Source organism: Pangasianodon hypophthalmus, chromosome 14, assembly GCF_027358585.1.
Source record: "Pangasianodon hypophthalmus isolate fPanHyp1 chromosome 14, fPanHyp1.pri, whole genome shotgun sequence".
In the NCBI taxonomy this organism is placed as follows: Eukaryota; Metazoa; Chordata; class Actinopteri; order Siluriformes; family Pangasiidae; genus Pangasianodon; species Pangasianodon hypophthalmus.
Window position 1 is genome coordinate 9,827,951 of NC_069723.1, and position 14,743 is coordinate 9,842,693.

The window sequence follows — 14,743 nt, forward strand, 5'->3', positions numbered from 1 at the left end:
AGGAAATAGATATTTTATTAGAAAGCAACATGACAAAAATATGACAAATTTCACTCATGAAAGAGTGCCTAAATAATTTATATAAATGTAGAGAACTCACAGCTTAGACTTTCTTGGCTAGCAAGTCTTCCCACTGAGTGTGACATATAGCAGTATTATAGCAGTACTAAAACTAAACTAATACGTAAGTCTGAAAATATGCATGTATGAAACAGTTTAAATACATGGCCTTGTAAAGTGCATTAATATAACATTTACATTTACATTTATGGTATTTGGCAGACGCCCTTATCCAGAGCGATTTACAAAAGTGCTTTGAAGTCTATCAAGAATACATTCTGAAACTGGCTCACTAGGTCACAAACTAGGAATACCATCAGTCCAAAACTCTGTTGAGGAGGTAATAGACAAGCACTCAGACAATATATATATATTTTTTTGGTTTTGTAAGTGCTAACTTAAGTACTTTAAGAAGAGGTAAGTCATTTGAAGACTGCCAGTGACTCAGCTGTTCAGACGGCTAGGGGAAGTTCATTCCACCACCTTGGTGCCGGAACAGAGAAGAGTCTCGATGCATGCCTCTCTTGTTCCCTGAGAGATGGTGGGACCAGTCGAGCAGTGCTAGAGGATCGGAGGGAGCGTGGTGCCGTGCGAGGTGTGATAAGTGCCATATAAACCAAATGGAAATGTAAACTGTCAGGTGAATGAAAACATATCAGCAGTGTGAAACTCAGATTTTGGTTTAAAATATCTTCAGAATTTTTTCATTAGTCAGTGTACTATACACTGTTTACTTACAAGAAACATACGGCCACATTGTGTAACCTGTTTCTCTTGTACAAACATCTCGCCCACAGACAGCAGGTAAGAGCCTTGATCTTTGGGTAATTTACTTAAGCAAAAACCTGCTATGTAAATATTTTATCAAACATTGTTAGAGGTCAAAACAAAAAGAACATACTTGCAAATATTAAATAAGGGGCCTAGCGTTTTAGATATATGGCAAAAGTATTTCTAATTGCAATGTGTTAATTATAAAAATGAGTTAAGCACATAAACTAATATTTAAATAGGCTATTTTACTGTGGTGTTATTTTTGTATGATTTTCCTGTAATATTTGAAAAACTAAGAATCTTAAAACTTGAAAATCTCAGATAAACTAGCTTTTATAAGGTTCTATCTGCCAACGTATAATCATCCAGAATGAAAATAGAATAAACACACAGTTGGCCTGGGGCAATCAATATGAATGTTCTGTTTACACTCTTACAGAAAAGAACATGTGACTCTTCAGTATGACAAGCCAGAGGAGAAAGTAATGTTTAACCGTTGATGTTCTACATATGCGTCATGAAAAAAATAAATGTACAAAACAAATACAGTATAGGTCTGCTGTATTTATTGATTCATACAGGTATACAGAACGTATAAACATTCTAGCACATGAAAAAATCGGCAACAGAGTGAAAACCTATTATTGTGGTGAACATCACATGACTGATATAATAGTAAGTTACATGCAAGGTAAACCAAACCTTCCAGTGTAACTAGGCATAACTAGCATTAGCCTTGTAAAAATGTGTCTGTGTGGGTGCACAGAAACATTTATAGTGTATTCTAATGTATTTTATTATTTAAAAAACATTGATGTCCCATTTTAGGTATATATTATACCAAATAGTAGCAATCCTTGATTTATTAATCATCATTTTATTTGCATTTTTGCTTGGTAAAGTTAACAAGAATTAATCATTCTAGCTGAAGCAGGCAGTTTACACAGTTTTCCCTTAGTACATAGATGTACATGTTGGACTTTTATCGGGATCAATGAGCTGATGATTAAATAAAAATCTAAGCAGTCAGCCAAATATACTGAAACTGATAAAACAGGATTATGGCCCTTTTTTCACATTGCAGTTAGCATGCCTAGCATTATACAGTGCCATGAAAAGTTTTTTTCTTGATTTTCTTTATTTTAAGATATGGATAAGACAAAACACAGCTTTTAAATGATCATTTCATTTATTGAGAAAATTAGCTTGCGCAACACCTATTACCCATGGGAAAAAAGTAAAAATCTAACAATACTTAAAATTAATACTTAAAATTAATAGCGGTTGTGATACCTTTAGCAGCAATAACTACAACCAAACTCTTGGAGACCAGTCACTCACATTGTTGTGTAGGAATTTTGGTCCACTCTTATTTACAGAATTGTTTTAATTTAATCACACTGGAGGCCTTTCTGGAATGAACTGCAGGTTTAAAGTCTCAATGGGGTTGTACTGAGGACTTTGACTAGACCACTCCAAAACCTTTATTTTGATTCTTTTGAGCCAGTCAGAGGTGGACTTGTGTTTCACATTGTTGTCATGCCGTGTAATCCAACTGCACTTATGCTTCAGATCATGGACTGATAACTGGACATTCTATTCAGGATTTTTGGGTAGAGAGCAATTGGCAATTTGCCCAGGCCCTGAAGCAACAAAGCATCCCCACACCATCACACTACCACCACCATGTTTAATTGTTGGTATAATGTTCTTATCGTGGAATGCAGTGGTAGCTTTATGCCAGATGTAATGGGATTTATGTCTTCAAAAAAGTTCCACTTTTGTCTAATCTGTCCACAGAACATTATCCCAAAAGGCTTGGGGGCCATCAAGGTGTTTTCTGGCAAATGTGAGGTGAGGCTTTTTGTTCCTCTTAGTGGTTTTTGCCTTGCAAGTCTCCAATCGTTACTAATCTCTTTTTAACAGTAGAATCATGAACACTGAGGTGAGAGAGGCCTGCAGTTCCTTTAGATGTTCGTCTGGGCTCTTGGAAATTTTTTTCTCCATTTGTAGATAATGGCTTTCACAGCGGTTTGCTTAGTCCCAGAACCTTAGAAATAGCTTTGTGTGCCTTTCCAGAATTATATATTTTAATAACTTTCCTATTCGTCTCTTATGAAATTTCTTTTGATCATAACAAAGTGTACTGCATTCTGAGACCTTTTAGTTCACATTGCTGGAAAGGTTCTATTTAAGGAGTTATTTAAAGATGCACAGTAAATTCTAATTCATAATCCAAAAATAGGCACAGAATCGACAACCTGGTAAAATGAATACTGTAATGAAGACATGCTGAAAAATCCATTTAAAGGAAGGTGAAGTCTGGGATGTGACTCCACGGGGCATGATTATGTAGATATTCTTTAATGTCTAGTGTAAATTAGGTAATATACTCCATCTTTTTGTACAGTAGCATTAATTTGTACAGTAACATTATTAATGTTTAAATAATAGTAGCAGATTTTTTTTATTTAATAATTTCCTCCAAAATTTATACCAGTTCCTGTCCTTATTGACACTGATCCGGAGAATCAGGCTTCTATGAACTCTGAAAATCAAACCGAAAGAACAGTAAATATGACAGTCCCTATCAGAACCACTTATCATGGCTGTAGTGTACATAGCATTGTTAGTAGTAGCATTGCCATAGTAGTGTCAGAATGACATCCCTGTCATTCTGATGCTACTGGAACTATTGAAACCGCCCACCAAATGGACCAAATGGACCATAAGCAGTCAATATAGCACTCAATAATACTAAAATGTATTATTACACTAAGAGTCTATTTTCACATTATAAAATAGAGCCCATCATATTCATTCAGAGAGATCAAAGGATACTATTTCAACGAACTCAAATGCATTCAGCTGCCAGTTTATTAGGTAACACCTGCTTTATATCTACACTCACTGTTTGTATCAGGTAGTCTAAATCACTGTAAGCACAGACTTCAATGCATGTCTGTTAGTTTTGTATCAGAAGCTTTAAAGGAGATTTTCATGGAAGCTGCGCTGATCACGGGAAAGAGTTTGAGTTAAATGAATGAACAATGCAACACTGCAGTGAAATATTTGAACATTTGAGTTGCTAAAATATTGAATTCCACCAAGATTGATGAATAATATAGACAGGGCTTTAAATGCAGACTATCTGCTGAAAACTGCTGCCCTGTCTGCCATCAACCTCACTGATTGACCTGCCTAAAATAAACAAAAATAATGGTAAGACAAATCAATAATACTTGATAACAAAATGAGGAAACATATAAATGGCCTACTCTTGTTCTGAATACAGAAAAGCCATGTTTGTCTAAACATGACACTTTGGCTATTCTCTAGTATAGTAATTTAAGCCTTTTAAGCCTTTAAAAGCTGATTGCCTATCTTTAGCAAGGACAATGTTACAAGGACATTAATCAATTTATTTCCTTTAATAAGGCTGAAACAGTACAATTGCCTACATATTAGATGAAAAATTCTGGTTCTTCCATCCACGGTCTGGTTTTAAATGTAATCCACCTGTGGAAAGCTGCTGTCTTGCCTGACTAACATCAACCTTAATGCTTGAACTGTCTAAAATTAACAACAGAAAGAATGGAAAAAACATAAAATACAAATACATATGTTTTAAGGTAGGTTTTGTTTGTTTATATGGCATGGATAACCTATATTTTATTCAGGGTTGTACGTCTTTATTTATATTTCCTCTAAACATTGCTGAAATAAAATGCAATTTCTCTAAGGTAAGCCTCCACTTTGTCTCATATCCTGTTAATACCCTCTGATACCCTGCAAATACCCTGTTCGTACCCTCTCATACCCTGCAAATACCCTGTTCGTACCCTCTCACACCCTGCAAATACCCTGCTCATACCCTCTCACATGTCCAAAATGGGCTAAAATGCCAGATGTCTGCAGCCTCTTTCTCGGGCCCCACAAAACGCAAAAGTGTGGGCCTGGTGTCGATTGAAAGCTACTGAAAGGCAGATCAGTGCATTTTTCCTGGGGTGCAACATTAATTGATGCCCCACCACCAACAACAAAAAGTATGAAGTTATAAATGTATGTAATATGTTTTTTTTTACATTTTAATTATTAATATTTTGCTTGTAGATTTGTAATATTTTATTTGAAACACCTGGCAACCCCCTACCCTCCCATGAGAGCTCAAACCACCTGCACAAGTGTCAGTCATTCCGGATTCACAACTCTGCCTTTTTTTAATTAGGGGGAAAAAGACTCTTCTTCTGGCATATTTTAAAATGCGAAACTCCTACGCAAAATGTGTTAAGGTTGGCAAGTCTGAAACTGTTATTTAAATATCGCGCCCTACACCATATTTTATATTCACCTTATTTTTTTTTGTGAGGGCAACCTTCGTCCATGAATAATGACGCAATAACACACACACACACACACACACACACACACACACACACACACACACACACACACACACACACACACACACACACACACACACACACAGTGTTGCCAGATCCGTGAGTATCCTACATTTTTTTAGAATTGCAAGTTAATACACACTGTATGCTATGCAGTGTGGTTATGTGAACAGCTGAAATAGTGTATAAGTAAAATGAGGCAAAGTGACTACAGTTAATGTAGATAACTACTTTTATAGTTATAGAGTATAACCTATATGTTATAATATGCTATACCTTTATGCTATACCTTTATGAACCTATATGTTATAGTATGAAATCAGTTAAGGACAGTGGCCTAATGTAATAAGAACATTCTCTGAGCCAACCCTATGAATAAAATAATAATAATAAAAAAATAAAGACCTGTTATTATACACCTACTAAACTAGCTGGTTGTCATAAGGTTCCTGGACAAAAGAAATGAGTTTCTGAATTACAGCTGATAATTCTACATCATAGGCAAATTATTGTTAAGAAAATAACAACAAATCTCAAACAATTCTTAATTAGTTCAGTGAAGTAATGAGGAATGAGCAGGTAAAGAGGCTCTGCCTGCTCGGCCTGCTATCACACCTGCTAGCTGGTCAGACTAAGCTGGATTTTTCAGTAGGAAATAATATATCTTTATGTATGTTTTAATATTGTTTTGTTACATATGTATGTTATTACCTTTTAAAGAATGCAGTGTATTTGTTTAATGTAAAGCAGGGCAGGTTTGAGGTTTGATCATTTTTTAATCAAATCACACTGATCTGGCAACCCGGTTCATACCGGCGCAAGTAAACAATACAGGGATATTAAGCGGTAAGATGTGTGGTGAAATTATGGGTTTTCTTGTTTTTTAAATAGTTAAAGATTTGTATATATGTGTTGTCTAAAACCGTGTGTTAAGCCTATCGAATTAATCCTTAAATCGCTTCACTTGCGTTACCAGTTGGCGAAATATGGCAAGTTTTAGCAGCGCAGTTAGCGTTAGCTACCTATGTGGATGCCTAGTTCACCCGGCTAAATAGGTAGCTTGTTTGGCTCTGTGCTTAAACCATAAATTATGCGCAACTTTAAATACTGTCTGAGTGTCTGAATGCTGAGTGTGTAGGCTTTTTGTGTAGTACGGCCTACGGTGCAAAAACGTCTCACTAGCTAGCTAACTAGCTAAAACGTCTCACAAGCTATTAGCTTGGTTTAAAAAAATGATCACGCCTTTTTTTTTTTTTTTTTTGACGTATGCAACATTTTTTTTTGCAACAGTCAATGTTCGTCTTTGCATCTGGACTGAGTTTGATTTTTCTGTTTTTACTTTACAGAAGGGTGGATTAAGCAGGACTTGCTGTTTCACATGCCGGTGGAAATGAAAGGGTCACTGCTTCCAATATATTTGTGCGATAGCTGGATGCTTGCCTTCTACACTCAGTTAAATGTTATTGATTTTATTATTTGTACATGATTCTGATATTTTTCCCCTGAACACTTAATTTTTTAGGCAACAGAAAAGTCCGGACCCTGATTGCAATGTTCCTGTAATTGAAGAAGGTATAATTAACCTATAATTATCCTACGTTAATTATTTAAAAAAAAAAAAATTGAGCTGGGTGATGTGACAAATATCTTCTCACAATACTTAGGCTTTCACACAGGTACACAAAATGTATCATGATGTGTAGTTTCACTAACGTTTTTTTAACAGCATGCCGAGTTAGGAGTCATATTATGGAAATCTGTTTAAAAAAAAAAAAAAAACAGTTTTAAAACATACAGTTGGTATATATTTTGTGTTGGTGCGTAAAATAAATTATCGGCCAAACAGTTACTTATTGCAGCAATTAGCTGTGGAGTTAATAAAGCACTGACACCTGATGAAACCCAAAATACTGGGTAAAAAATTTCGATGATGGTAATATAATTGAGGTGTATATATTTTCTTCGGCTGCTCCCGTTAGGGGTCGCTATGGCCAATCATGGGTCTGCCTATTTGATTTGGCACAGTTTTTAACGCCGGATGCTCTTCCTGACGCAACCCCGATTTTATCCAGGCTTGGGACCGGCACTGGGATTGCACTGTCACTGGGGCTGGTTCCCTGGCCGGGAATCGAACCCGAGCGCGGCAGTGAGAGCGCCGAGGTGTAATCACTAGTCTTCCAGAGACCCATAGATGTTTATATCATTATTGTCAATTATACAACAGTTAGTTCTGGTCCACTAATTTGATTGGACGAATGATGTTCCAAGAGTGCTGATATTCCATATAACTGCACTAGTGCATTTCACTGTTGGTCTTACTCCTCTTGTTTGTGTTCACTATTTAAATTGTCAAATCTAGCAATAGATCATTACATTGAAACTAATAGTTTGTTACATTGTTACTACATTTACTGCCAGCTGTCAGGCTCTACGTTGCACGGCAGCACGCAACACTCAATCCAGCTGCAGCTTTATTGATGGAGCAAGAAAATACAAAAATACAATAATTTGTTTAACAGCAGCTCTGACAGTAGTTCCAGCTGTATTTCACAGGTTTATTTCGATGCAGTCCTAATATATTATTGATTTTATAGTAATAAGTCATTCACAGGGACTTGTATGATGGAGGCATCACACAATTTAAGTCTAGTCATACAGTCATAGGAAAAAGAAAGTACACCCTCCTTCAATTCTAGGTTTTTAGCTATCAGGACCTAAAGAACAATTTAGGTGGTCACACATCTTGATGATTAACTAATCTTGTACATTTCTTTAGTACACCTGGCTGCTAATTACTCTTTTAATGATTGTGGAAGTAGGAAGGGTGTGCTTATTTTTTCCAACCTGGTTTTGGAATGTTTGTTTACATAGAAGTTGATGACGACCACCCAAGTGTTACTTAGGCACTGATAAATTAAAATATAGAATTGAAGAAAGATGTACTTTCTTTTCCTCATGACTGTATATGAATAAAAACATTGCTGTGGTCTAAGAGGAAAAAACAACACTTTGGGATGTGCTGTTATTGAAAAATAATTAACTGTTCTGGATTATTTTCCCACAGTAGCAGGCTCTATCATGCTTTATTCCTTACATATCTCAGCACTAACAGAAATCTTTTTGGTATACCACTGAGTAAAATGCTGAATTTCTGTTGTTCCGTCAGGAGTAGTGGCTACTGCTGAGGATCCATCAGCAATTACAACTATTCAGTCAGCTGCCACGTTTTCCTCCGAGCAGCCCATAAAATACCTGTTCAAGACAGAGGGAGCTGGGGGGCAGGTAGGGGAACTGTACCCTCCCATCGGGCAGGTAGGACAGGAGTAGAAGTGATGAAGTTGTAAACTGTGAAGTAGTATTACACTGCTCTATGAGCATGTCTCAATTCAAGTGGTTGGAGTGGATATGTTTTGTATTAGCATGTCTAACAAGCAATAGAATCTTAAGTGATGTGTTGTACTAGGCGTTAGTGATTGTCACTTTTTTTGCAGGTGACATATCGGGTAATTCAGGTTGCAGATGGACAGTTGGAGGCTCAAACAGATGGCACCACAGCTGTCAGTGTTGTTGCTGGGTTTCCTGCTACAACACAGCCTGTTACACAGGCAAGTGTATGGTGATGTATGTTACAGTCTTCATAACTGATTATCATTCTGTCAATATAACTAATATCTTTGCTGATCCATGTAAATAGGCTGTGTTCTCTCAGTCTGAAGCCTTAGAGGGAGATGGCACAGAAACCCATTACACTTATTACCCTGCCACTATTTCGGATGCTGGAACAGGCACTATGGTCACTGGGGTGCAGGCCTCTGACACAATCCTCAGCCAGGGCACACCTACAGGTAATGTGAAAAGTTCTTTAGCATACACTAAGCTGGAATGGCATAATAGTACGTTTTCATAATAGACCCTTTTCATGCTTCCAGGTTTTAGTGAATAGAAGTTGTCATATTATGGAAAACACACCACCAACACCACTGTTACTGTTGTGATTTGTATTGATCAGGCTTTTTAATGTCATTACCACTTTGATGTTGGGACTCGTAAACAATTTCTCACTTTTTCCAGTATTTTTTACTTCAATTTCGTGAGATTTTTTTTCTTACAAATATGACAAAAACATTAAAATATTCACTTTCCAAAAGGACCTTCCAAAAGAGTGTTAGTTAAAGGTTTAAGTTTAGAAATAAGTAAATAAAATGTGACGCTACCATGCTCACTTTAATTTGGTAGATGCAGTGATTGCTTTCACTGTCATTAGATTGTGCATGTCTTGTAGGCTGGTGCTTTGTTTCAGTTATTCAGTACAGCGATTAGAGAGGGAATACCAATGTTGACTTACATTGCTGGAATGTACAGGTACACTGATCAGCCATAATATAAAAACCACCTGCCTAATATTGTGTAGGTGTCCCTTGTGCCACCAAAACAGCTCTGACTTGTCGAGGTGTGCTGTGGTATCTGGCACCTAGACATTAGCAGCAGATCCTGTCCTGTAAGTTGGATCGGACTTGTTTGTCCAGCACATCCCACAAATGCACAACTGGATTGAGATCTGGAGAATTTGGAAGCCAAGTCAACACCTTGAACTCTTTGTCATGTTCCTCAAACTATTCCTGAACATTGTTTTGCAGTGTGTCAGGGCGCATTATCCTGCTGAAAGAGGCAACTGCCATTAGGGAATCCCGCAGCCATGAAGGGGTGTACTTGGTCTGCAACAATATTTAGGTAGGCGGTACGTGTCAAAGTAACAGCCACATGAATGCCAGGACCCAAGGTTTCCTAGCAGAACATTGCCCAGAGCATCACACTGCCTCTGCTGGCTTGCCTTTTCCCATAGTGCATCCTGGTGCAATCTCTTCCCCAGGTAACCGACGCACACGCACCCATCCGTCCACATGATGTAAAAGAAAACGAGATTCATCAGACCAGGCCACCTTCTTCCATTGCTCCACTTTCATATAAATGCTGATCATGTAAATGATTTGTAGAATATGTGTATGTAAAATATGTATCCTCATTCAACTTGGAAGTGTGAACAGGGTCTATTGCAAAATAGTTGCAGTGAATAGCATAATAATAGATCCCTATTGCTGTATATAGTTAGTGCACGCACTATGTCACATTTTGCACCATCTTGTCATTTGTAGTTTGGACACAGTCTGTCTTGCAAGTGTCACACTATTAGTGACTTATAAAATTATGATAGAGGCCTTGTAATGTTTTATATGTTACATGTTCCTTGTGTATATTTTGTATATGAGATTGCTTATATACAAATCTAACTGTACTTTTCCTTCATCTTTGGTAAAGGTCAGTTATATGTGATGATGTCACCCCAGGAGGTTCTGACAGGAGCAACCCAGAGATCTATTGCACCTCGCACACAAACTTGCAACACGTAATCTAATCCTCTCATTTAAAATGTTATAATAGACTGTAATAACTGTTTATATTTAGTATGAATTATTAGATTTGTGTGAAATGCCTAGAGTTTTGAGAAGGTATATTTTATTGTGGTATATTTTATACTGACAGTAAGTCAGAGGCACCAAGGACGTCTAGAGATGAGAAACGGCGAGCACAACACAACGAAGGTGAGCAGTGACCTCAGTTTTAAAGCAGTCTATTGCCTATTTGCTGTATTGAAGAATCAGACAAAAGGAATCTCTTCACAGCAGAGCAATACTTTTGTTTGCATTTATAGTTGAACGAAGGCGCAGAGATAAGATTAACAACTGGATTGTTCAGCTTTCCAAGACCATTCCAGACTGCACGTTGGACGCCACCAAGACAGGACAGGTTGGTTTCAGTTTATCTGGTAGTTCACTACAGGTCACAGGCAATTTTCTCTTTTCTCTCTTGATTTATTCATTTTCTCTCTTGTTGTTTGCTACAGAGTAAAGGAGGGATCCTCTCAAAGGCCTGTGATTACATTCAGGAGCTGCGACAAAGTAATAATCGATTAGCAGAGGAGCTCAACACACTGGAGAGGTTGAGGATGGATAACCAGCTTTTACGGCAAGAAGTAAACCCATTTCTTTTATATTTCTTCATTTCTTTCAGATTACGGTTCATTAATGTAGAACAAAGACAGCTGTTATTATCTCTGACCAATCAATAACCATGTGACAAATTATTGAAAACCGTAAAAAAAAAAAAAAAAAAAAAACCAGTGTTCACAAAAGTAAAATTAGTGTGGTATGAGTTATACTGTAAAATAGCCCTGTGTTAGGCAGAAATCCAAGTTCAATTTTGTAAATAAAAATGAAACTTTTTTTTTTTTTTTTTGCACCCCCAGGTGGAGGACTGGAAATCAAAAAATCAGATTTTGAGGAGCCAGCTCAGGCAGCATGGTATTGTAGCAGCAGCAAGTGCAGAGCCGCAATGAAGAGTGATGGGAGCTGTTGTTTAAATCCTGCTTGTGACCCATTGTGGAAGGTTCATTATGAATGCTAAAATCAAATAATGCAAATCGAGACGCTAAAATAAGTTTCCAGGCATAAAACTGGTTTTGAGGTCACAGCAGCAATCATGGACAATGCTTAATGCAGGATTTCTCAGTCAGTTACGTACATTTACTTTTAATGGGTCTTACTTTATCATGTATATATTTGTTTTGTACAACACATTTTTTACTTGATATAATGATGCATTTCTTTTATGTACTGGTAAAAGTTGAGTGGAAGCATGAAAACCTTTCTTGTACATCACTCTGAAACAATACTGATGACAAAATTTAATCTTGCATGTTTCATACTTTTTCACTGCAATTACTAAGACAACAGAACAATGGTATTTTTTCTGGTTATGTGCAAGATACAGCTCACTATACATATGTATTTGAAATAAATACTTTGGAACATAAATGTTTGTATCTGGCAGTCTGTGATTGAGTTTAAAGTGCTTTTCCTCTTTGACCCAAAAGTCTAATGCACTCATATGTCAGGTTTTATTAATCTGGGCAATTATAGCAAATGTGTGCTACAATATTTAAAATCAAATTCGTATAAACACGCTATTGATCTTTGCATATTGACAAGCTTTTTGATGGTAAAGCTGAGTGTATTTTTTTCTTAGAAACATTGGTAATACTAAGCTCATGCAATACTGTCTGACTCGGTTGACTTAAATCAATAGAAATCTTGCGTTGCAATACATTGCATTCCGTTAGTATTGTCTGCAATAGAATTTTTATGTGCAATAAATTTTATTTAGCATAGGTCATAAATTTTAAAAAGAATGTATAAAAATTTATTACTAATTGCCTATTTCCATGTCAAGGATTTACTTTAGATACCTGTGCATCTCCTAACTGTAAAAGCAGCTCAATCACCAAATGTATGTAAAATTAGTTTGAACATGGCACTAAAATAGTGTTTTTACTTTAAAAAAAAAAAAGTATGATTATAAAGCAGAGTTGTGAATGCATGGTATTTGCTTCCTTCAATATCGACCTCTGTTGCATGGAAAGTAAAATGACACTTTTTTTAGTGTGCCAGTTAGAGCTCAAAGATCTGATACCATGTAGCGCTTGCCCCATAGGCCTCCTTCATTGACTTTTAATTGAATGACACCTTTGTTGCAGACTTGTTCCACTTAAAGCAATGAAGAAGACCATGCAAGATGTATTCTCTCAGTTGCTACAGTCAATTTTAAATGTTAGGCTTATATGCGATTAATGTTTCATTTGTTTAGCACTGCATATTCTCTAACAGTATGTTTTCCACATTAATGTAATACTACGGCTGGCTACAGGTATTGAAATGAATACATTTTGAACCTACCCCATCGGTACAAAACACTTTTTTAAGATTCTCTCAACAAGAATTTAAGTAAACATACCGGCACATGTACATTTTATGATGGTATTTCCACCATTTCCACCATAAATACAAAATTTTGATATGTCTGTAGTGAATCTACACTCACCAGCCACTTTAATAGGATCACCTGTAAGCCTGTTCATTCATGCAATTATCCTATCAGCCAATTATGGGACAGCAGTGCATAAAATCATGCAGATACAGCGACCGTGGACCGTTGATCGTGGCATGGTTGTTGGTTCTGGATCTCCTGGGATTTTCCCACACAACAGTATCTAGAGTTTACACACAATGGTGTGAAAAACAAAGTGAAAAGATCCAGTGAGCAGCAGTTCTGTGGGCAGAATCACCTTGTTTTTGAGAGAGGTGGATGGGCAACAACAACAGAAGATCACAAGAACAAGAATCTGAAGCTGCAGTGGGCACAGGCTTACCAGCATTGGACAGTTGAAGATAGGAAAGAGACTAGCTGACATTTTTTCAACAAGGCATTTCTGCAGAATCACGTCAGAGTCACGTGTCTTACATAAATGTCTGGTTTGGTCAATCACTGTAGGGATTCTCAGAGATTGAATTACGTACTGGCATATTGCATGCTGGGTTTTGTTGAGTAGAAGTGAAAACGACATATCATGAATTCTGCTAAAATGCAGATGGTAAGCGATACAGTCCTGTGCAGAATACTACATACCATGACAAATAATATTATTAAATTCTAGTTTTATGCTGGAATTTCCCTTTAATGCATACCACCCTATTGCACTCACTCCAGTTATTATGATGTGCTTCAAGTGGCTGTTCATGGCCCGCATTCAGGCCTCCATACTAGCTATACTGGATCATGATCAAACTGCTCCACCACGGTTGCTATATCTTTGGCCATCAGGCTGATTTTATCCCACATGGAATTCAAATACACTTATTTTAGAATACTGTTTATCAACTTCAGCTCAGCATTCAGCAGCATCATATCCAAGTCACTGGACCACAAGCTCCACATATACTGACGTAGCTCTTTGATGTGCAATTGGATTCTGGACTTCCTGACCAAAAGGGCTCAGACATTCAGGATCCACCACAGATCAACATGCTCCATCACCCTGAACACTAGAAACTCCCAGGGCTGTGTACTGAGTCCTCTGCTGTACACACTGCTCACCCACGACTGTGTCACCAAATATCACAGCAACCACGTCAAGTTTGCTGATGTCACAATTGTTGTGGGGCTCTTCACCAACAATAATGAGACAGCCTACAGAGAGGAAGTGAGACAGCTTGAGGTCTGGTGCAAGGACAACAATGTCTCTCTAAATGTCAGAAAAACTATAGAGATAATTGTTGATTTCAGAAGGACCTGAGTATCTCACAACCCTCTACACATTGGTGGTACAGCAGTAGAAACTGTGAGCAATTTCAAGTTCTTGGGAATGCACACCTGTCCCTCAACACCTCATTCTTAGTAAAGAAGGCACAACAGCACCGCTACTTCCTAAGAAGACTGAAAAAGGCTGGTATGTGCACACCGATCCTTAACTGTTTCTGCAGGTGTGTAACAGAAACCTGTACTGTCTGGTAGAGAAATGGCTTATCTTTTTGTCTGATCTCTCATGCAATTGTAGCTCTGTGAATTGTAGCTCTGTGATTCTGTGAAACCATAGTTCGTTCCTAATGTTACAT

General features: G+C 37.3%; 1 protein-coding gene across 9 annotated transcripts; it reads left to right on the forward strand.

Annotated features, from left to right (window-relative positions):
• Nucleotides 1–107: 107 nt before the first annotated feature.
• Nucleotides 108–12,109, forward strand: usf1 (upstream transcription factor 1). Of its 9 annotated transcripts, none has more exons than XM_053239676.1 (12): nt 119–864; nt 2,635–2,688; nt 6,584–6,656; nt 6,760–6,809; nt 8,404–8,549; nt 8,729–8,842; nt 8,932–9,082; nt 10,554–10,641; nt 10,779–10,837; nt 10,948–11,042; nt 11,140–11,268; nt 11,542–12,109. In XM_053239676.1, the coding sequence occupies exons 3-12, from the start codon at nt 6,616–6,618 to the stop codon at nt 11,629–11,631; spliced, it is 963 nt and encodes a 320-aa protein (XP_053095651.1). In that variant the 5' UTR covers nt 119–864; nt 2,635–2,688; nt 6,584–6,615; the 3' UTR covers nt 11,632–12,109. The 9 variants fall into 9 exon arrangements, with proteins under 9 accessions (XP_053095650.1, XP_053095649.1, XP_053095651.1 ...); XM_053239678.1 differs by having other exon boundaries at nt 119–700; XM_053239679.1 differs by having other exon boundaries at nt 505–864; nt 6,584–6,635.
• Nucleotides 12,110–14,743: the final 2,634 nt, after the last annotated feature.

Coding starts and splice junctions, on each gene's coding strand:
- usf1 (XM_053239674.1), top strand. CDS start 576: ATGCCTCTCTTGTTCCCTGAGAGATGGTGGGACCAGTCGAGCAGTGCT. Junction 9,083..10,553: donor CAGCCAGGGCACACCTACAG/GTAATGTGAAAA, acceptor TCTTTGGTAAAG/GTCAGTTATATGTGATGATG. Junction 11,043..11,139: donor ACGCCACCAAGACAGGACAG/GTTGGTTTCAGT, acceptor TGTTTGCTACAG/AGTAAAGGAGGGATCCTCTC.